Source organism: Anabrus simplex, chromosome 1, assembly GCF_040414725.1.
Source record: "Anabrus simplex isolate iqAnaSimp1 chromosome 1, ASM4041472v1, whole genome shotgun sequence".
Taxonomy (NCBI): domain Eukaryota; kingdom Metazoa; phylum Arthropoda; class Insecta; order Orthoptera; family Tettigoniidae; genus Anabrus; species Anabrus simplex.
Window position 1 is genome coordinate 1118597224 of NC_090265.1, and position 23095 is coordinate 1118620318.

At 38.9% G+C, this 23095-nt stretch overlaps 1 protein-coding gene across 10 annotated transcripts in view; it reads left to right on the forward strand.

Moving 5' to 3' along the window:
* The window catches only part of Obsc (Obscurin), a 980481-nt gene that overhangs the window by 538804 nt on the left and 418582 nt on the right, over positions 1–23095 (forward strand). For all 10 annotated transcript variants that reach the window (XM_068225413.1, XM_068225414.1, XM_067137343.2 and 7 more), the window contains one exon: positions 408–500. In XM_068225413.1, the coding sequence (XP_068081514.1) occupies positions 408–500 (93 nt within the window). The remainder of the gene's footprint in view (positions 1–407; positions 501–23095) is intronic.

The following is a 23095-nucleotide window of genomic DNA, read 5'->3' on the forward strand; positions in this document are numbered from 1 at the left end:
ACGGATAGAGGAGTTAATTCTCTTCCTTCATCAAAATTTATAAGCCTATATAAAATGAATATTATACAGGACGGGACGAGTACACCTTGATACTGGCAAATATTTGAAATCCGCAGGACAGTCTCACAACGGAAGATACATATGTTTTATTTTTTTATTTTTTGCTGTAAATTATCGAACGTTTCTCCTGTACATACTCCAACACAGTTGTTGACCTATATCTTTATGAGGGAGATTTTGACACTGGAGTAATGCAATACAGGTGACAGTCCGTGAGAAATAATAACTACGTTTTGTTCTATTTCCTTCAAGACAAGGGGATAGTACACAAAATTATTTAAATTATAAGCACTACCTCTTTAAGAGAATTTCCAGTTGATGTAACACTGTTTTCCTTCTGTCGACAGGAACGCAGCCAACAGCTCGGCGACGACAAGAGCTTGTCCGAACACCTAAAGCTCCCCATCCAACGCATCAACGATTACCAGCTCCTCTTGAAGGTAAGTCAACAAGTTATAACAAACATCTTTGCGTAATGATAGGAGATGATTATTGTTATTGTCTTTACCTGGTTTAAAGAATGACGCATTTTCTTCTCCTAATTACTCAGTGCAAGGGATATGTTTTTTTTTTTTTTTTTTTTTTTTTTTTTTTGCTAGTTGCTTTACGTCGCACCGACACAGATAGTTATTATGGCGACGATGGAACAGGAAAGGGCTAGGAGTGGGAAGGAAGCGGCCGTGGCCTTAATTAAGGTACAGCCCCAGCATTTGCCTGGTGTGAAAATGGGAAACCACGGAAAACCATCTTCAGGGCTGCCGACAGTGGGGTTCGAACCTACTATCTCCCGAATAGTGGATACTGGCCGCACTTAAGCGGGAAGGGATATGTAGTACAATAATTTAAATAGAGCATCTTTCAAGATAGGATTAACAGGCTGAACAGGCTGTACAGTTTTATATAACTGAACATCTTGTTTATATTACTTATTTTCTTATACACATCGTACGATTAATTTTACCATCCAATTTATGTACGTTCCCCTTTTTGACATTATAACTGGGCTGACTCTTGTACGGAGTACCTGGCACGATAGCCGAGTGGTCACCAAGGTAGCCACGGTTTGAATCCCGACTAATGAATGTGGAAGTGTTTGAGATGAAAAACCATGTATCTGTAGCTCGGATTCCATATTATTAGTAGTCACGCAAAAACTATATATCGGTATGCGTTTGCCTGTTTGCTTTGTATACCTCACCCCGTGCTGTGGTGTTTCGAAATAAAATATTTATCTTACTCTTTATTAAACATTTGTTCGATACGCACTTTCCTAATAAATTTCCCCAGATCTGTTTTGTTGGAAAAGTAGTAAGTAGCAGTTTGTAACAAATGTTACCATTTAAACTCGTTCTAAAAGCATGGAATCTGTCCTTCTGATTGGCAAAGTACAGATAAACCTGCGTGTATATACTAGCCAAAATAACTTAATGATACCGTGCTACTTCCTTCCGATTACGTTTGTACTCGGAGATTCATCCGATCTCTCTTCTTGTGACAGGAATTGTGCTTAAACTATGAAACCCATGTTGATTCATAAAGTGGAAAGGTTCGATGATAGGAGTGTTTTGTCACAGTTCTCTTCAACTGCTGTCTAAAAGAAAAATTGAGTTAAATTTACTGCACTTTTGACTTCATTTTACTTGTGTAAATTCAGTAGAATTTTGAATATTAACAAAACTTTTGACTTATTTTGCCTACATCTAAAGGTAATATTAAAACATTTTTTGAAGTAGGAAGTTGTATATATTTTCTATTTGTTTTACGTCGCACCAACACAGGTCATATGACGACAATGGGAGAGGATAGTGAGAGAAGCAACCGTGACCTTAATTAAGGTATAGTCCGAGCATTTAGCCTGGTGTGAAAATGGGAAACTACGGAAAACCATCTTCAGAGCTGCCGAAAGTGGGGTTCGAATCCACTTTTTCCCGAATGCAAGCTCATAGTTCCGTGATTCAAAGAGCGTAGCGGTGGAAGTATTGTTTTTACGTCCCACTAACTACGTTGTGACGGTTTTCGGAGGAAGTTACGTACATAAGTGACTAGGAATAACTCTAACAGAAGAATTGATTTATGGGTACCTATTACTCAAGAATTATCAATTTTTAGGATCAATGGATGTGTTTTAGTTTCTGTTCTTTTTCTCCTAACATAACCGAAAATTCAGATGACTACTAGAATACGGAGCTTTTCTATTAAAGAATGTAAAAGATCTCTTATAATAAATAATTCAATTAACTCATTGATTATTTATATAAGTTACAGTACAGGAGTACAGGCGTTTGTGATAGAGCGCACCTTTTTGATAAGTAAAACTTGGAAATGGTCTTTTAAAACCCGACTTTAAAATGCAATGAGTACTCCAGGGCTTACACCAAGTTGAACTTTTATTTTAAATACACAGATTTGTATAACTGAAAATCCTGCTACTTTGAATCGCACATTCTGAAACTCCACAAAGTGAACTTAGAAGATACAACTCATTATAATCACTTCACCTGTTTTGTATTTCTAGAACTAGAACCGCGGACTTAAAATTTGTAATGGTCAAGTTAGATTTTAGAATAGCTTATATGATAGCTGTTATGAGTTCTGACAACGATTTACAGCATACATCTTCCTGAACTATAAATAGAGTTGGTTAGTGGAAACATGAGTCACACGTCTCTAAAACAACTTTTATTACAGAACGAAGGCTGTGCTTCCGTTTACCCTTTTATCACATGAAACTGCATTAAATGCTTGAACAGACCTCAAAGAAGGGCAAAAATTGTGTCTCTTAAGTAAACTGCTGCCCTCGTATTATATCTTACAGCTCTTTTCAGGCACTCAAATGGAAGCGAGTTTCATGTGGGACCTACCTGTTTAACTACATACCAACCCTTCTGCCAATCTTAAATTTCTGGTAGTATCAGAATTTGAACCTGGGTCTCCTGGAATGGTACCTAATTGCGCTATCCGTTACAATACTCAGATGGACTAGGTCTGACTAAGGAAACTATACTAGCATATCCCAAAAATATAGTACCTGAAACTGCTATTTATTGGATTTGTCACGTGATCTTGATATTAATCTCCGTAATTCAGTCAGTCAAGCAATTAACTAAGGATTCTACTTCATATTCTACTCCTTAAGAGTCCTTTTCTTTCTTTAGCCATCGTACCTTAAATGTCAAATGTCAGCGATTAGGATAAATCAACATACACTCTGAAAGCCACCCATAACCAAAATATTTTGCTAATGGTTTAACGTCGCACTAACACATCGAAGGTTTTCGGCGACCCAAGGATGGTAAAGGGCTAGAAATGGGAAGGAAACGGCCGTGGTCCTAATTAAGGTACAGCCCCAGCATTTTACTAGAGTGAAAGTGGGAAATCACGGAAAACCATCTTCAAGGCTGTCGATGGTGGGATTCCAACCCACCATCTCCCGAATGCAAGTTCACAGCTACGCGACCCTAACGGCACGCCCAACTCGCTCAGTACAAGTTGTATTTCATTTTGAATTAACATGTTTTTTGCTATTTGTTTTACGTCGCACCGACACAGATAGGTCTTGTGGCGACGATGGGACAGGAACGGCCTAGGAATGGGAAGGAAGCGGCCGTGGCCTTAATTAAGGTACAGCCCCAGCATTTGCCTGGTGTGAAAATGGGAAACCACGTAGAACCATCTTCAGGGCTGCCGACAGTGGGATTCAAACCCACTATCTCCCTGATGCGAGCTCACAGCTGCGCGCCCCTAACTGCACGGCCAACTCGCCCGGTAATTTTAACATTTCAGTATAATCAGACTACTATTCCCCTTCTCTTTCCATGTTGTACTTTCCACCTCATATGGTAATACGGAGTCAGTTTTATTACTGCGTGAAGTATCCGTACCGGGCGAGTTGGCCGTGCGCGTAGAGGCGCGCGGCTGTGAGCTTGCATCCGGGAGATAGTAGGTTCGAATCCCACTATCGGCAGCCCTGAAGATGGTTTTCCGTGGTTTCCCATTTTCACACCAGGCAAATGCTGGGGCTGTACCTTAATTAAGGCCACGGCCGCTTCCTTCCAACTCCTAGGCCTTTCCTATCCCATCGTCGCCATAAGACCTATCTGTGTCGGTGCGACGTAAAGCCCCTAGCAAAAAAGAAGTATCCGTTGGAAACTCAGTTTCGTAATTTTGATGGAACAGCCATTGTATGCTAGTAGTTTCTTGACTGACTGGTCAGCATCGTGGCCTTCAGTTCAGAGGGTTTGAGGTTCCATTCCTGTCTGGATCGGAGAGTTTAGCCGCATCTGGTTAATTTAATTGGATCGGGGGACTGAGTGTTTGTCTCAATAGATACCACATTATCCTCCAATACAGGAACAGCCAATAGTGATCGCTCTACATAGCGTCGGTCGTAAAACAGACACATGTGTGACACAGATCCCCCACACAATCCCACCAGGGTGTGAGAAAAAAGAAATAAAGTCATTTTATGTTAGTAATGAAGTTATTTATTTGGCAAGAATTAAATAACTAGTCTCACAACGATGTGAAAAAATCTGCATATACCCCATGCTGTCACATAATGAATCACTCTAATGTAATCTTTATTATTACTGGAATATTAAAAACTCTTGCCCTTTCTTTATTACCTGCCTGATGTTGAAGATTATGTCCGTATATTCTTTCTAAAGTGTGAACTCTGCTTAAATGTGGAGGAGTAGAATTGCTGTATAGTTGTTTATGCTATATAACTGTGTACAGAGTGGTCCATCAGCTCCTACTAATTAATGAAGATATGCAACCAACAGTGATAGTATTGCTCTGCTTGCTATCTACTGTATATGTCAGCAACGGAAAACGAGGCAGACTTGTATTGGGAAAAGGACGATATACTATCTTCGCTCCAAGATGAAAGGACAATTCCATAAACGTTATGTTTATTGCGTGTTTTTATTATACATGTACCGTTAGTATAAACTACTTAATAGGTTGTGTCAAGTGATCTTTTGTGTTAGAACGCTAAATGAAAGCCGAAAACCTATTGGTGGGAGGAGGTTTTGCAAGATAAACTTTTGTCGTGAATTTCGACGAGCAACCGCATGCCGACCTCCACGTGCGGCATTTTTTTGTTCGCCCTGTATATCGTACTTGATGGTGGATCAGAGCTAGTGTCCTGTAGTTTGCTGGAAATCCTATAATAAAAAGTAACATGAATTATTTCATATTATTCATTTAGCCATTCCTTATCGTTCCACAGTTCAACACTATTATGTGTACCACATCCACATTAATCTCTCATATGACCTTAGCTGCTTCTGTTCTGGTATTATTCCATCTATTCCTGCTCTGCGCCAAGTCAACAATAAATAATGACGTATGTACAACACATACAACCACGTTTAAAGCCAAAGTATCAATAAGTCAACAATCAAAGGCCAAAGAGCTACTGGTTTAGCTGACGGCCCGCCTGTCAAAGGACAGGAATGAAATAACCTCAGCAGCAGCAGCACATTTCTAATTATTTAAGACTATGATGACCCTCAATCGCATATGCCTGTTTCGTTTTCCTCTGATTTCAACTTTCTGTACAAGGGTGTTAATTTAATTTATTAGTCAGTTTTCTCATAAACCGGTCTTCAGTCCATTTAGCATCAGTTATAGTATCTCCATCTCATTAATGCGAGAATTAATACATGCAAAATGCAAAATTAATACATGTATTCATTAATAAGTGGGTGAAAGGATACAATTCCGGTGCTAGTTGGTTTCAACTTCAATGTATGTGTTCTGGAATATACGGGCCAAATATGGAATTTGGGCTGCGAAATTCATATTAAAAGCGTAGAATAAATGCAGAAAAGTTTCCTCAGATTCATTAATCTCAAGAAATAAAACATCGACATGAGACATAAAACAGAAAATGATATGGTAGGGCACGATCCACCTGTTGTCGTCCCCTTCTAATTATGTTCGTGCTGCTTGTCTTAGCTTTCTGCGCTTTTATGTTATCAATAAGCAGTCGATATCCGATTAGTTGTCTTCATGATACCAGTTTCGTGTTCCCAATACCGCTGATTATTATTATTATTATTATTATTATTATTATTATTATTATTATTATTATTATTATTATTATTATTTTAGGATCCTTATGCCGTGACTGGATCCTGCAGCTAGAAAGTACACACACTGAGCGAAATGTATTTGCATTCAGACTTGAGTGAGGTGAAATCTCTATGGATTACTGGTATTGTCGTTGAGGAATGTTTTTGTCTCACAAAGGAATGTGCTTTTGTTGTACTGCACATTGTAATCAGTCTTTAAAAGTAGGAAAGATCACAATATGAAGATAAAGTTGGAATTCAAGAGGACAAATTGGGGCAAATATTCGTTTATATGAAGGGGAGTTAGGGATTGGAATAACTTACCAAGGGAGATGTTCAATCAATTTCCAATTTCTTTGCAATCATTTAAGAAAAGGCTAGGAAAACAACAGATAGGGAATCTGCCACTTGGGCAACTGCCCTAAATGCAGATCAGTAGTGATTGATGATGATGAGATATAAACTCATTTGTAGATAAATGATACCCAGCGAGTAGGTGCGTGGTTCGAGCAATGTAGCTGTTAGCTTGCATTCGGGAGATGATAGATTCGAACCCCACTATCAACAGCCTTGGAGGTAGTTTTACCGTGGTTTAATATTTTCACACCAGAAAAAGCTGGGATTTGCCTTAATTAAGGCTACAATCACAATCATTTCATTCAAAGTCCTAGCTTCTTCCTGCCCCATCGTCGCCAAAAAAAAGGAAAAGACTGCGTGGCGTTAAACCACTGGCCAAAACAAAAAAGTTACAATCTCAGTGCCACCACTTAACTTCATTCTGTCATTAAAGTTTACAGATGTCTGATATTCACTTTGATCTCTTCTACTGGTGAACTATTGCCAATAGCGCAATAAACTTTCACTTTTTATGCCCTGCGTAAATATCCGGGGTTGAACCAAATCCTTGACACGTGATCGACGTGAGTCAAGAATAGGTCCATAATTATCGCCTTTTAACTGCTGTAGCTTTCATTGGGCCTATACAGATGCTATAAATAAGGCGGATAGCTTATAACTGTGAACCCTATATTCAAATCATGCTTGTTAGGTACGTATCTATACTAGTGGCTGTTAAAACTAGAAGGATACATCCAAATGATCTGATACGAGTAGAATGAATTATATAGATCGTGGGAGGACTATGACGTAGTACAATCACACATCACGTATGTACATTATGCCCTGTGAAACAGTGAAAGAGAAGACAGGGTCGTAATGTAGTGGAAGTTCGCACGTGGTTTGTGTGTACAAGCGGATTATCTTCAAGGAGTATTCGTGATCGTAGTACTGGACGGAATGTGGCCACTTTGTTTTGAATATGTAATTAGTGGATAGAGGTGCGACGAACACGTCAATGTAAGGAATCCCAGTGGCTTCGTGGCAATGCTGAATGAGATGGCAATTCCAGTGCATACGACGATTACGAATCGTACCATCACATCGCATCGGTCGCTCTTAAATTCGGGTGTGATTGACACCAAATACTCTCTACACTCATGCTTTGGCGTCGTCTACAGCATCGTGAAATTTTTCAGGGCACTCGTACTACTGCAGTAGTGCCTACAAGGTGGCATATGGAGGAGTGAATGGCAGGATGCTACCTTTTCCGCTTTTGTCTCTGGCACCATAATGATCGCACCTTGCGGTACTGCGACTACGGACTGGTCGAGTTGAGCGTTATACAGCATTAAACCGATCCGACACTATCTTGACATTACGGCATATGACGTAAACGCATTCTAAACAAGCTCGCTCCTGTTGCTTGCTTCCGGTACATTGATCAGCCATCCTTCCACATCAAAAGTCTTGGGGCTTGTTCTTGTCCCTTACGTTCAGGGTCTGTTTAGAACCATTGATCAACACGACAATGTGCGACCACACATAATAAGCGGTGTCCGAGAATTTCTGGAGTGACCACATCTGACATTAAACTCCTCGGATGTCTGATAGTGTACTTGAAATCTTCTACCGGAGAATTGTTATCATTAGCGCAATAAACTTTCACTTTTTATGTCCTGCATAAATCTCTGGTGCTGAACTAAATCCTTGACGCGCGATCTGCGTGAGTTCAATTGAACATGTCTGATCCATTATCGTACGACGACTGGTTCACTATAAATCACCCAGGCCTATAACGGAGAACTTTTATAACGTGTCGAAATCGCATGGACTGACGTACCTTAGATACATATCCAACGTATCTTCCTTATTGCCGTCATCGTGATACCGATATCTGTACGTTCCACACTTGGAACCGAGCTGTAAGTGTAATTGTTTCACCATTGTAACATCAGGACTCTGTGTAGCACATATGGATTTAATATTATTTTTTCAAGATGTACACTGAGTTAATCGTAAAATATCGCCTTGTCTTGTTGGACATCTGTTGTCTTCAGGTATAAACATCGCCATTGTAACTTATCCTATACATAGTGCACATTTCAACACAATATGATACAGTAAACGAGTGCACAAGCAACGTTCGCAGTGCAGACATAGTACCGTGCTGGACTGTTATGAATGAATGAATGAATGAATAAATAAAATACTCTTCTCTCCCACTCACGGATGACCAACTCGGGAGGGAGTATTCATTTTGTAATAATTAATGCATGCAGTTATTTTTTTTATAATACACAATCTTCAAGATAATCCAACCAAGAAAATGTAACACAGTTAATTAAGTACCTGTATACTTACCAATATACAGTATATCTCATAAATATTTCTTGGACGTATCTTTAGTTAATGATTAAACAAACGCAGCATTCGAGTTACTTCCTAAACTTTAACTAAGTCATAGAGTCTAGGATACCTACACATACATAGCCTTTACTAGCTACATGCGTTTTCTCCCTCTTCATATTCTTTAGAGTTCTTTTCCCACACTCTTCTTATAATATTACATAGTTTTGATGTTCTTTTCATAGATGTGCCACTTTCGTATCTTTATTGTATAAAACGCATCGATTTTCCTCATTTCTTAGTCTTATGGCTTTATTCTTATCAGCCATCAAATTATCTCACTCATTTCCATTTTTGTTAACATTTAAGTCCTTATTGCATTATTTTTAGTTATTTTACACAATTCTAAAAGTGTTCTCTTGATATGACATTCTGTTCGTATTGTCTTTCAGTTTCTTTCACTCCTTAGACCACCTTCTTACACAATCCCATATCATCCCTTGGTAAATTTACTTTCCTATGGTATCCCATTCCTTTGTCATCCATTAGTTTCTTCACCCTATCCGTCCTGTAACCCTCATTCTGATGTTTTATTTGGTGCTTAGAATTTCACCTCCTGTCCCCGTTCTTAGCCTCAGCCAATATTTAACTATTCGTTTAACAATATTTGCTAGTATATGCACCCCTTCACTCGTCACTCTCTCTCACTTCACTGTTTGCAGTACAGCTTTTCAATCGCATTATTTTGGCAAATTTATTTACGATTACATCCATTGCCACAATTCCATCATTTACTCCCCAAATTTTTGCCCCATATGATAACTTCGTTTTAACTACTGAATTAAATACAGTTTCCTAAATTTTACATTCGATATTCGCCATCTTTCTATCCAGTATTTTTATACTAGCCAGAACACTTACACCTTCAATTTTGCTCTCTTTATCTATTCTGTCCATTTGGCATTGCTATTTATAATCGTCCCTAGGTATTCAGTTATGTGACAACTTCTAGTTTTTGTCTTTCCCATCCACTACTATTCACTTTTTGAGAATTTTTCAGGCATTTTACACACCATAACTCTGGTTTTCTGTGGATTGATTTTTAGATTCCGCTCTTTTCAATAGTTTACACTCATTAATATTATTTTGCATCTTGAAAGGTGTTAATGTGAGTAGAAGGATATCGTTCGCGAAGATCAGACCCGGAATATCTTGGTTCTCAAGGCATGGAGAGGCTCGTTTCTCAAAACTTTCTAATTGGAAGATACCGTTAATAATAAATATGTTATATTAGTGGCAATTTGTAACCCTGCTTGAGACCCGGTTTTGAAAATATCTTTCCCGCTACTAGTCCTCTTTCACTTTGGTAGAACAAATAAATTCTGAAAATGTGTTTTCAATTGTTCCTATAATCTTCCTTGATATCTCCATCTGACTCAACTTGTATACGACAGCCCGTCTGCTCATCGAATCAAAAGCTTTCTCTAAATCGATTGCCTCGATGTACAGTTCACCTCTTTTCTTCTTCTTCATATATGTATCCAAAGTTTTAACAACAGTTTTATTATCACTTGTCCTCATTCCCTTTCGTGATTGGAGTCTCGACAGAATCGAGCACCCCTCTGTCAGGTTCATTAGTCTTTTTTGCCAATATTCCTATTGGCTATATATTTTACTTAGTGAATCTAGCAGCGTTATCTCTCAATAGTTACAATACTTGGATTTGATCTCTGACCCCGTCTCTCGTATATAAGACAAATTACTTCCACCTGCCATGATTTTGGTACTCTCTGTACTGCTGTGCAAACATTATAAAATACCAGAGACTCAAGTACTGGTTGCGGAAAATATATTTACTTTGTTTTATTGCTATACTGATAATGGGCTAATAGGTTTGAACTGAGGTGAAACTCTCCGATTTATTGCAGACTACAGGGTTATGAAACATGGACTGACATAATACTTCCCTACACACAGGGTCAGAGGGAACGTTCATCATTGTAGTCTCAGTCTTCGTAAAGCAGCGGATAGATGCGGTGTTTCACCTCGCAGCGTCCAGATAGGCTATGGATAGGTGTCAGGCAGCTTTTAGGGCAAAATGGTTGAAGTCGACGTTTAGAGATGTTAAAGAACTGATTCCTTTGCGATTTAGAGATAGTGAAGAATTAACTCATAAGTTTGAAAATGCTGAAAAAGTGTCCGAAAGGAATAGAGATAAACTTTACCACTGAGCTACATTTAACGCGAGTATATCTCTGGACGTTGCTGGACTACCTTATACTGCTACAATGTCTGCAAGTCATATCATGAATACTTGAATGGCCTTCTGTTGAATATATACGGTAGTTCATTCATGGCCATTGTATGCTTTAACTGTTAGTACGAATTTTGTTGCAGCTGTATCTAATCAACGATGTAAGACCCGAACTTAAATATTATTCGTGTGAGATATTATATTTCAACGAGTGCTCCTGAATGAGTATTTAAAAGCTCTCGAATTTCCAATAGTTGTGATCAAATGTACCTATTTTTGTCTTCCGCTCTGAAGAAGTACAGAGCATAGGTTAATAAGGATGTGTTTCTTCTTCTCCTTCTTCTTCACCGAAGGTTGTCGATCATCATGGCAATCTTCGATTCAAGGTTTCTACACGGAAAATCTCATTTTAAACCGTACTCATATCGTACCTGTCTCTGAAGTTCATCATCCAGGAAGTTGTTGTTCTACCAGGTCTGCGCCAGCCTTCTCTCTTACCCTGCATCACTGTTTGTAAGATCCTATACTTATTCTCCCTACTTGAATACTTTAGTCTATGTATCATCTCTAAATTTCTCACTCTTTCCGTACACGAGATTAGTAACATTCACCGGAAAGTACTCATTCCGAAGGCTTCCAGTCTTTTGTACATGTTCTGGGTCAAAGTCCTTCCTTCCTTCCTTCCTTCCTTCCTTCCTTCCTTCCTTCCTTCCTTCCTTCCCGCGCTTCAGTGTGGGAAACACACAGCTCCTGACCTTTCAAAGTCTCAGTACAAGTTCACGTGGTAGTTACGAGTTTCTTCTTTTTGATTAGGTAATGAGAAGTCACTGAGAAATGCGGGAGTGTATTCGCTTGTGTAGGCCTGTGTCAACTGAAGTATCTTGATGTTCGGCAAAATCTAAATTTTGTAAGAACATATAAACTTGGTTTGGTTTTAGAAAATAAAATCGAACGGAGCTGTGTCGGGGTCACGGCCACAAGTTTTTAGGATACGTACCTTGTGATAGGTACTGACAAAATATAATGGTGTACTGGTTGTCAGTATGGGTTTGGAATTTTATTGTCGACGTTTTATTCTTAATTCTGAACAGAATGACGCATCTTCAAGACAAAGCCGATGTACAGCGTGCGTGTGATGTGAGAAACAACATACATAGGGAAAGAGATCGGCGTCAGTATTACGGTCGGAAGTTAAATCTATATTTACGCAAAGTCGTGGGAGCTTCGATGGCCGCATCGGAGCCTCTTCGTCACTACAAGGGTGATAAGTGGTGATGGTGGTGTGGTGATTGCAGAGGAAGTACAACTTGGCAACCATCCTCAAGGGTGACCAGTGACATCAGTGAGTTCCGAATCATTTTCCACCACTGGAACATGATGCTTGTTGTTTTAAGGGGCCTAACATCGAAGGTCATCGGCCCACCACTGGAACAGTAGACGTGAATATGAAGATAACGTTGGAATTCAAGAGGACAGATTGGGGCAAACATTAATTTACAGGACGAGGATTAAGGGATTGGAATACGTTATCAAGGGAAAAACTCCATAAATTTCCAATTTCGTTGAAAATATTTATGAAAAAGGTAGGTAAACACTTGATGACTGATGTGTTTGGCTGTGGTTCGAATGCAGTTATGGTTTTCCTGAAATTGAGCTCTTTGAAAATTTCCGAAATAAATAAAGAAAGAAAGAAATTGTTCTAACTTCTTCTTCGAAGTACAATTTTCTCAAATGTTCTCAATTTAGGCCTGATTATTTTTCCTCGTATACTTGTAGAACTCACCGAGACGAATCAAATGACACCTCACACAACGTTTTACCATGCCGTAATCCAAAGCTATACCAACCGTTAGCCCGCGGCACGAATATTTTAGTACCTCAAGATGGTGGTGATATCGAATCACCTAATATCACCAATGTCAGACTCTTGTTGTCGAGAACATTGATCCTTCCTCTTTACAATGAGAATATTGAGCGCTCGTCGCACGTGTTATCCATTAAAAAAATCGTGTTCTTCGAAACGTTCGCCGGCCTAAGTACGGTTCCGAAACTATAGACGTATTCTATGTCAAAAGACGACAAAGACCAGTATCGCCCCAACGTCATTGGTATGAGCTAGACTACTCAACTTCCTTATCATAGTTCAAATTTAGTACATGCAATGGCATAGGAAGGTTTGTATTTTACATGCCATCTTCACTTATCTTATCTTCTCAATTTCTTACAGTATCATTTAAGGCTAGTGATACTTAAGCCCTTTAATGAAAATCTAATCCAATCATCAATAATCAAGCAAGCAATCCATGTCTTGGACTTTTTGTAATTCTTTATTGTTTGGCTCCTTGGCTGAATGGTCAGTGTAGTGGCCTTCGGTTAACACTAGAACAGCTGAGAATCTCACTTTCCTAGAACAGCGGTAAGGGGTCATTTTGACACTTCATATGAAATGCTTGAAAACGTTTGTAGAACACAATAAGAGAAGTATTTTCTTCTACTGTTTCCACAAATTTAATTTAATCACAAATACTTGACTCTAGTGTATGGACCTTTCATATTACTCATTGACAAATGAATAATCACAAACAACTGCATCATCTTTCTGTTTCTGTAAGGTGTTTTCACAAAACTAACCAATTGAACACCTTTTCTTAGTTAGTCGTTCATGTTCCAATAATTATACATTTTCATAAATACCTTAAGAAAATTTAAAACGCGCGTAGAGGCGCGCGGCTGTGAGCTTGCATCCGGGAGATAGTAGGTTCGAATCCCACTATCGGCAGCCCTGAAGATGGTTTTCCGTGGTTTACCATTTTCACACCAGGCAAATGCTGGGGCTGTACCTTAATTAAGGCCACGGCCGCTTCCTTCCAACTCCTAGGCCTTTCCCATCCCATCGTCGCCATAAGACCTATCTGTGTCGGTGCGACGTAAAGCCCATAGCAAAAAAAAAAAAATTAAAAACATCCTAAATACATTTTGCACACACAACTACTTTTCGTGTACATTTTCCGCACACTGCTTTGAGACATCTGCTGCAGGCATCGCTAGATTTGTTGCCTTTACACAGACAAACTTGGCACTTCTTCCACTTTTTTAGGTGGACACGGTCCTACAGCCTCCTCTTGTTGTTGCTGTTGTTGTTGTCGACCTTGTTCGTCCCCCCTTGTTATTTCACTTGCCAGCGGGAGGATGAAATTCTTCAGCTTTATCTTCCTACCCGTTACTTGCTTGTCAATGACCCAACCATTGACAGTGCTGGTAGGTCTAGGAGATTGTAAGAGGCATGTATTGGCCACTTCGTGCATGCAGCCTTGGTGGTATATTTACGAGACATTTGGTCGACTACATCTCATCGGTCCAGTCCGTGTTCTTGAGTTCATTCTGAGCGTTCGATTCTGTGTGTCATATCATTAGACGAAGCATCGATTCATCAAAGAGAAGACGAAAGGCACTAATGACAGAGTCGTCAATTCTGCAGCGAGCATATGTGGTAGGACCTCCCCGCTCTTTCAGGACGTTCATTGTTGCCTACCTTCTCTGCTCATGAAACACCTAACCGAAACAAGACATTTGGGGCGAGTTCGGAGGCAGAGTAGCATTTTCGATTTCTCCTGCAGATAATTGATTCTCTATCTCATTATGATCTTCGTTCTCATTAATCTCGCTTGTCTCAAGCAAGAAATCACCATCTGAATGGGATAGTTCACTTTCAGACTCAACATCTGAATTTTCTAGCCTGCGAGATTCCTCGTCGGTAGAAAGAAGATCGTGACAAGACATGCCTGTAAGAAGAACATTCTTAATGATGAGATGAATACAATAATCCCGCTAACTGGAACACTCATGAGACAGTAAGAGCTCAACAATACTAATAATACTAATAATCCGGGCCGGGTACACACCGTGGTCTGACAATGCAAACTGCTGCGTTGTAATAAGGAATTGTACAAGTGTCAAAATGACCCCCCCCCCCGCTGTCCAGGGTATGTCATATCAAAAATCTATGAAAATGTAAATATTTTCCTGGGCGCGATACATCACCGTAAACAGGACTAAAAACGATGAAAAATCAAGATATTTGAAGAGAAACGATACAAGAATGTACATATTGTTAAAGAAAAAGTGAAGGTGAATGTCATTTTGACCCCTTCTGCTGTTCTAGTGTTAAGTGGGCTCCGGCTTCGACTCCCGGCCGTCGGAGATTTTTAACCACCGGGCGAGTAGCTGAGTCGCATAGTTGTCAGGTGGCATTCGGGAGATAGTGGCTTCGAACCCCACTGTCGGCAGCCCTGACGATGGTTTTGCGTGGTTTTCCATTTTCATATTGGGGCCGATGACCTAGATGTTGGGCTCAATTAAACAACAAGCATCATCATCAACCATTTTCACACCAGACAATCACACCTGAATCAAGGCCAGGGTCGCTTCCTTCCTACTTAAAGCCCTTTCCTGTCGCATCGTCGCCATAGTATTGGACAGTATATGGGTCAATAGTTATCTACCCAACTTGGCATGTTCGATCCTGGCCAGACCGGTGGTATTTGAAGGTGCTCAAATACGTCAGCCTCGTGTTGGTAGATTTATCGGCACGTTAAAAAACTCCTGCAGGACTAAATTCCGGCACCTCGGCATATCCGAAAACTGTAAAAGAGTAGTTAGTGAGATGTAAAGCAAATAACATTATTATAATTAAATAGTTATCTAATTTATCACTTAGCCATTTTTGTGTGTAGGCCTACTGGAATGACTTTAGAGGGCTTTAATATTTCAGGAAAAGTTCCAGTAAGTGAGCTATTACATAAACGAATTAATCGATAAATTATATTTTCAGTACATTCTTCAAAATTGCACCACAGATGCCATCACTACCTGTACAGAAAGTCTTCAGTTACTTTATAGCTGATCGTACCTCATCCAATGTGACTATTTCCTCAGTAACTTTTCAGGAATCTCCAAAAAATACTTGTTGAAAGTATTTGCAGTTTCTTCGGGGTTCTTAAAATCAGCTCATTATCGCATGACAATGTGTTTTGATGAGTTTTTGCAGTGTTTCCTATTTCCCTCTTTATTGTATACCACATAGCCCTGTTCTTTTTAGATGATCTAGCTATGAGTTTATCATTATGCATTTTATTTGCTAGTCTTATTACTTTCCCTAATATGCTGGTGTATTTTTTGTAGTACAACATACTCTCGATTATCCGGGCGCGGATTATCGCGTTTGCGGATTAACCGTGTACGTTTCCGCCTTATTAAAAATACTGTAATTGAAATCGAATAGTTTTAATTTACAGTACTTTACGTACATATTTTTGCAGTGTAGTCCCGGCATGTTTCGAACGTATTATTGCAGTGTAGTTCCGGTGGGAGTAAGTAATTTTTTAGTACAGTACTTCGTGACAAGTCGACCACTTCTTGCATTGTCCTGTTTTGTTTTGTAATAGCGAAGTGTAAGTTCCGTAAGGAGGTGAGGGTAGGTTTATTTCAAGATTACTGGAAGGCAAGTGCTGTTTGCATTCCATTGATGGATTCGCTTAAATGGTCAACAGCTGTTAACAAAAATTGTCATACAGTAAGATACGATACGTTGTGATGTGAAAAATGTATGGTGTAAAATGTAAATGAGTAGTGCTAACAATCGAACAAAAATTAAATATCGTTCAGAAATTAGATAATGGAGTCTCTGCAAGCAAATCAGCCCGTGATTACGGAATAGGAGTGCAAGCAGTGCGAGACATAAAAAACAATAAACAAAAACTCATAGCGTTCACAAGGGACTGCGATAAATGATTCTGGCTCTAAGAAACGGAAAAGTGCGTATGGAGATATCTTCTTAGCAGGAGCTTGATTCTGTGTTCCTGAAATGGTATAACCAAAAGAGAGTAGAAGTAATACAGATTTTGGGTGCCATGTGCTCCGAGAAAGCCAGTTTTTTCAAAAAGCACTAGGCTTAGGCTTCATCAGGACGACGACGACGAAGACGTGTTTCATTCCCCGGGCGGGGCGGGGCGGGCCCCTAAACGGTAACGCCGTCTCCCGGGTCGTAGCTGTGAGGAGAAATGTGTGGTGCGTGGAGATGAGGAAGGTGGATAGAGCGATGTGATGAGTCGAGGAAGGAGGAAAATGGGGCCTCTTGGCTACAGTGTTGAGAATGAGAGGAATTTGCGTGGAAGAGGTGATGGAGGTATGATGCGCAGAAGATGTGGAGGGTTATACGAGAGTGCCAGGGTTGAGGTGATTGGGGAGGAGTGTAGCGACGAGCTGGCTTAAAGGGATAGTGAATAGTCGGAGAAGGGCTGCTTGCAGAGGTGTTGGAAGGAACAAGTTGAGGGAAGAGGTGGGCGGACAGAAGCGCTAGGTTGATAGGAAGTAGGGGCTGGCCGGGTGCGATGTCGTGGGTGTGGGGGAGGATGTCTGAATAATGGTCGAGGAGAGGAACGAGAGGGTTCAACTTTATGTCGATGCCTGAAGATATATACGCTGTTGGTGAGGAGATAGCGGACGTCTGCTTCCGTAGGTAGATGAATGCGTACCAAGAATGTCTGGCCAGTAGGGTTCTTGATGCGGAAAGCTCGGCGTGCCGGAACGCTTGCGGCGTGGAGTTCTCGGATAATGACTGAGACAGGTAGAGTAGGGTCGACGCCTCGGATGACACAGCTATACATTCCATGATGTTACGGAGCTGGCGTTGGTGACGATGGTAAAGGTACGCCGACAGTCGTGTCTTGTGGTGTGGCAGATATGGCTTGAAGTGGCTGACGTTGATTGTGACTGGGGCGTGCAGGTGTCATAAGGAGGAAGGAGGACATGATCGGAGATGGATGGGAAGACGTGAGCGTGGTGAAAGATACAAAACGAGAGGTGCGAGCGGAGGTCGTGGTTGTAGTGGTGGTGATGATCATTGTGATGGGAAAGGATTGGAGTTGGGGAGGCCAACTGCCAGTGCGGAGTCGGCCTATATGCTTTCTTGCTGTCGACGGGAGCTGTAGTTAAAGTTGAAGAGCCACCCGGCCGAGAAAAATTATAGGAGAAGTCGCAGAGATTGGAGTTGCCCAATAACAACGAGAGATGGTTGTTCATCAGAGTGGTTCACTAGATTTAAACAGCGTCATGGTATCTGTCAATTGAGGGTGGAAGTAGAGCGTCTTAGTGCGAATGCAGAACCGTTTGCATCAGCTTTAAGAAATGTATAGAAGAGGAAAATTTTCTTCCAGATCAAATTTATAATGCTGATGAGTCAGAGCTAATGTGGAAATGTCTCCCTACAAACTTCACAAAAAGGAGAAGTTTTCTCCTGAACACAAATCTTCAAAAGAATGCGTTACAATCATGTGCTGTGGAAATGCCTCCGGAAACCACAAAATGAAGCTTGTAATGATTGGAAAAGCCAAGAAGCCCCGTTCATTCAACGGGACTTAAGCCAAAACCATGCCTGTTGTTTATTATAATCAGAATGGGGGCCTGGATGACTAGGGAAATATTCCTCAATTGGTTTCAAGAACATTTCGTACCGGAAGTAAGAAAATTTCTTAAAAACAGGGAATCGCCACAAAAAGCAGCGTTGCTTTTGGATAACGCACCTTCACATCCAAAGGAAAGTTTGTTGAACTTCAGTCGATGGACTCATTGTAGCCAAATTTCTTCCTCCGAATGTGACAGCACTGATACAGCCTCTGGATCAGGGCGTTATTGCATCTGTGAAGCAACACTGTAGATCCGAACTCCTGGTGAAATTGAAAAATCACGGAAAACCACCTTCAAGGCTTTCGTCAGTGGGGTTCGAAATCACTATTTTCCGAATGCAAGCTGATAGCTACGTGACTCAAACCGCGCAGTCACTTGCTCGGTATTGCACTCTGTTGAAGTCCCTCGAACCAGTATTAAGTTCGTAGTTATAGAAGACCTGGGAATCGAACTCATACCAACCGAACAGGAGCGTTCTAGAGTACGGAATTAAAACATTTTTCTCTTCTATTGATATTAATTTAATTTATTTAAAGCATGTGTATATTCGACTTATATTGATAATTGTCATATTGCTAAGTTCGACTTCATTTTGAACTTGGCAAATCTCTCCCTTCGTCGATGTTGCATTGGAAATACATGCAACGTACAACACATGTGCATAATGGCCGGTAAGTGTCACCAACTAGAGCATGTGACCACTATGCGAGTATCAACTTAATTTTCTCCATCGTAATGCAGATAATCCACTGCAATGGACCGCCACACACACTTGAGCATTAGCCAGTTTGTAGCCTACCAAGCCCCCGGTGCAGTGTTGTTAGGAGCGTCTTTAGTCTTTTATTCTTTGTTCATATTGGCAATATGAATGATTGCGGGGTGATCATCAAATTCTAATTATGCACTATTAGGGGGGTTGCGGGCTGTTGCTCAAACAATTTCTTATGAGGTAAGATTGGCGTTGATTTTGTTGAGATTTATTTTTTTAGTAGATAACTATTGTTTAATAAGATTTATGAGCCTTCAGGGTTATGTATGGTTTATGTTTTTAACTTTCCCTCTTATGTTAGCATGATTTTCATCATGTTTGGCGGAAACCAACCGAACTCCTTTTGATTTTGCAGAAGGGGAGTCTGAATTGGTTTCAGGGTTTAATGTTGAGTATAGAAGAGGCGGATTTGCATTAATTTTTTTAGCTGAATATACTAGAATTTTGTTTATAAGAATGTTATTTTGTGTAATTTTTTTAGGGGGGGATGTTTTATCAATTTTTTTTTTTTAAGTTAACCTTTTTAGCTTTTATATTTGTTTGGGTTCGAGGAACTCTCCCACGATTTCGGTATGACAAATTGATATATTTAGCATGGAAGGCTTATTTACCTTTGTCACTAAATTTTTTATTATTTTTCTTGGGATTAAGGGTTTTTATACATTCTTTACTTATTTAATGGATTTAATTTAGTAAAGTTAATAGAAGAATTGAACTTCTGTCTTATGTTTTCAAAACATATGCTTTCATAAGCTTAGTAACTAATTCACTAGGTTATCTCAAATATAAAAAATTAAAGGATTTAAGATGTAATAAAGGAAATATAGGACAGTGAGGATTTGGCCAGTTAGAATATAAGGGTCTTCTACCGGTCGAGCACCAATTCATGTTAAAAGGATGACAATAGAAACTATAGATCAAAATAGAATTTGATTGATTGGGTAAAATTGGATTCCACGGAATTTATTGTTTGCAGTAAAAGGGAGAATGAGGAGAATGGCGATGGATATTACTAATGCAATTACTCCACCCAGCTTATTGGGAATAGACCGTAAAATTGCATATGCAAAAAGGAAATATCATTCGGGTTGAATATGAACAGGTGTAACTAGGGGATTCGCAGGAGTAAAATTATCAGGATCTCCTAGTATATAAGGTTCGAGAAGAGTTAATAATAGTAGAATGGCAACTATAATGATGAACCCAAAAATGTCCTTAAAGGTGAAATAAGGGTGAAATGGAATTTTATCCGAGTTTCTATTTAAACCTAAGGGGTTATTTGATCCTGTTTGGTGTAGGAATAAGAGATGGATTATAACTATTATGGCAACAATAAATGGTAGAACAAAATGGAAGGTGAAGAATCGAGTGAGGGTAGCATTATCAACTGCGAATCCCCCTCAAACTCATTGGACTAAATCAATACCTAAATAAGGAACAGCTGATAAAAGATTTGTAATTACAGTTGCTCCTCAAAAAGATATTTGGCCTCAAGGGAGAACATATCCTATAAAAGCTGTTCCTATAACTAAAAATAGAATTATGACACCTGTAGATCAGGTGTGCATGTAATTATATGAACCATAATATATTCCACGTCCTACGTGAAGGTAAAGGCAGATGAAGAAGAAAGAAGCACCATTGGCATGTAAAGTGCGTAATAGTCAACCGTAGTTGACATCACGACAGATGTGGGCCACACTAGAAAAGGCTAAATCTACATTAGCAGTATAGTGTATAGCTAAGAAAAGACCCGTGGCAATTTGGATTATTAGACAAAGACCGAGGAGTGATCCGAAGTTTCATCAAGCGGAGATGTTTGAGGGGGCAGGCAGATCTACTAAAGCGTTATTAGCAATTTTAAAAAGAGGATGTGATACTCGTATAGGTTTGGCCATTAAAATTTTTGTCGCAGAGGACCTTGGAAGATGTTTGTAATTTTTACAATTACGATTAAGGTAAGAAATAAGTAGTTCACTAATATTAAAGTAATGAGATGGTTGGGTTTATTGTAAAGTTTAATTAAGTGAGGGGTGGCTTCTGTGTTAAGGGAGTAATATATTAGGTCGATTGATGTAAGGTCCATATTTTTAGTAAGTATATTGGTAAAATATGGATCTCTTATGGATGAAATTATTAGAATTAAGGCTATAAGTAGTAATGAAATGACAAGAGTTTTTATAGAAGTATAGAAGAGTTCATTGGAAGCTAAACTAGTGATGTAGATAAAAAGGACTAACATTCCTCCTAGGAAGATTAAGAACAGGATGTAGGAGAATCAAAAGGAGGAGGATATCAATCCAACAGTTATGGAGATAATACATGTTTGTACAATAATAATGAGGGTTATAGCAAGAGGATGATTAGCTTGTATAAAAATCATACTATTAAGAAGATTGAAGACAAGAATTCTTAAATTTAAAATTCAGAGGGTAGTTTAAATATAAAATACTAATTTTGGGGATTAGTGAAAAGAATTTTTCTTTCCTCTGAGTTTTAGAAGAAAAATCTTAATATTGGTTTACAAGACCAGTGTTTTTATTAAACTACTAAAACAATGGTAATAAATATAAGTTGAGTTGTCTTGATTTTAGTATTTTTAATAGGGGCGTGAACTTTTTGTTCTAAACGTAAGCATTTATTATCTATATTGTTGAGTTTAGAATTTATTGTGTTGAGTTTGTTTGGGTTACTTTATTTATATTTAAATTTTTTTGATTATGAATTGTATTTTAGTATAGTTTTTTTAACATTTTCTGTTTGTGAGGGGGCTTTAGGACTATCTGTGTTGGTTTCTATAATTCGAACCCATGGCAATGATTTTTTTCAGACATTTAGAGTATTACAATGTTAAAATTTATATTTATGATCGTATTTTTAATCCCTTTATGTTTTTTAATTGATTATTGATGGGTGGTTCAGTCTTTAATATATTTTATAACATTTATATTTTTTGTAGGTTGTACTCTATCAGGTGATTTTGGTAATTTAAGTTATTGTTTTGGGGGAGATATTTTATCTTATGGATTAATTTTATTGAGATTTTGAATTTGTGCATTGATGGTTACAGCTAGAGAATCGGTTTATCGAGTTAAATTTTATAATCAATTATTTCAAATTTATGTTTTGTTTTTATTATTGATATTGTACTGTACTTTTAGAAGTATGAGTATATTTTCTTTTTATTTATTTTTTGAAAGTAGATTAATTCCTACTTTGTTTTTGATTTTAGGTTGAGGGTATCAACCTGAGCGATTACAGGCGGGGGTATATTTATTGTTTTATACTTTATTAGCTTCCTTACCTTTATTGGTGGGACTATTTAATGTGTATAGAATTTATGGTAATTTGGATTTAAGTTTGTTGAGAAATGTAAGTTTGTTTAATGTTATGTTTTACTTGGTTTTAATTTTGGCTTTTTTAGTAAAGATTCCAATATTTCTTGTTCATTTATGATTGCCGAAAGCGCATGTGGAAGCGCCAGTATCTGGGTCTATAATCTTGGCAGGTGTATTGTTGAAATTAGGGGGATATGGACTATTACGTGTTTATACAATAATGGTTTCCTTGGGATTAAAGTATAATTATATTTGAGTTGCTATTAGTTTAGTAGGGGGTGTGTTAGTTAGTTTAGTATGTCTATATCAAACGGATCTAAAGGCTTTAATTGCTTATTCTTCGGTTTCTCATATAGGGATTGTCCTATGTCCTAGTGATGGGAATATCGAATGTTTTAAACTATCGGTAGACTACCGATTGTGAGGCTTGACTATCGAATGAAAA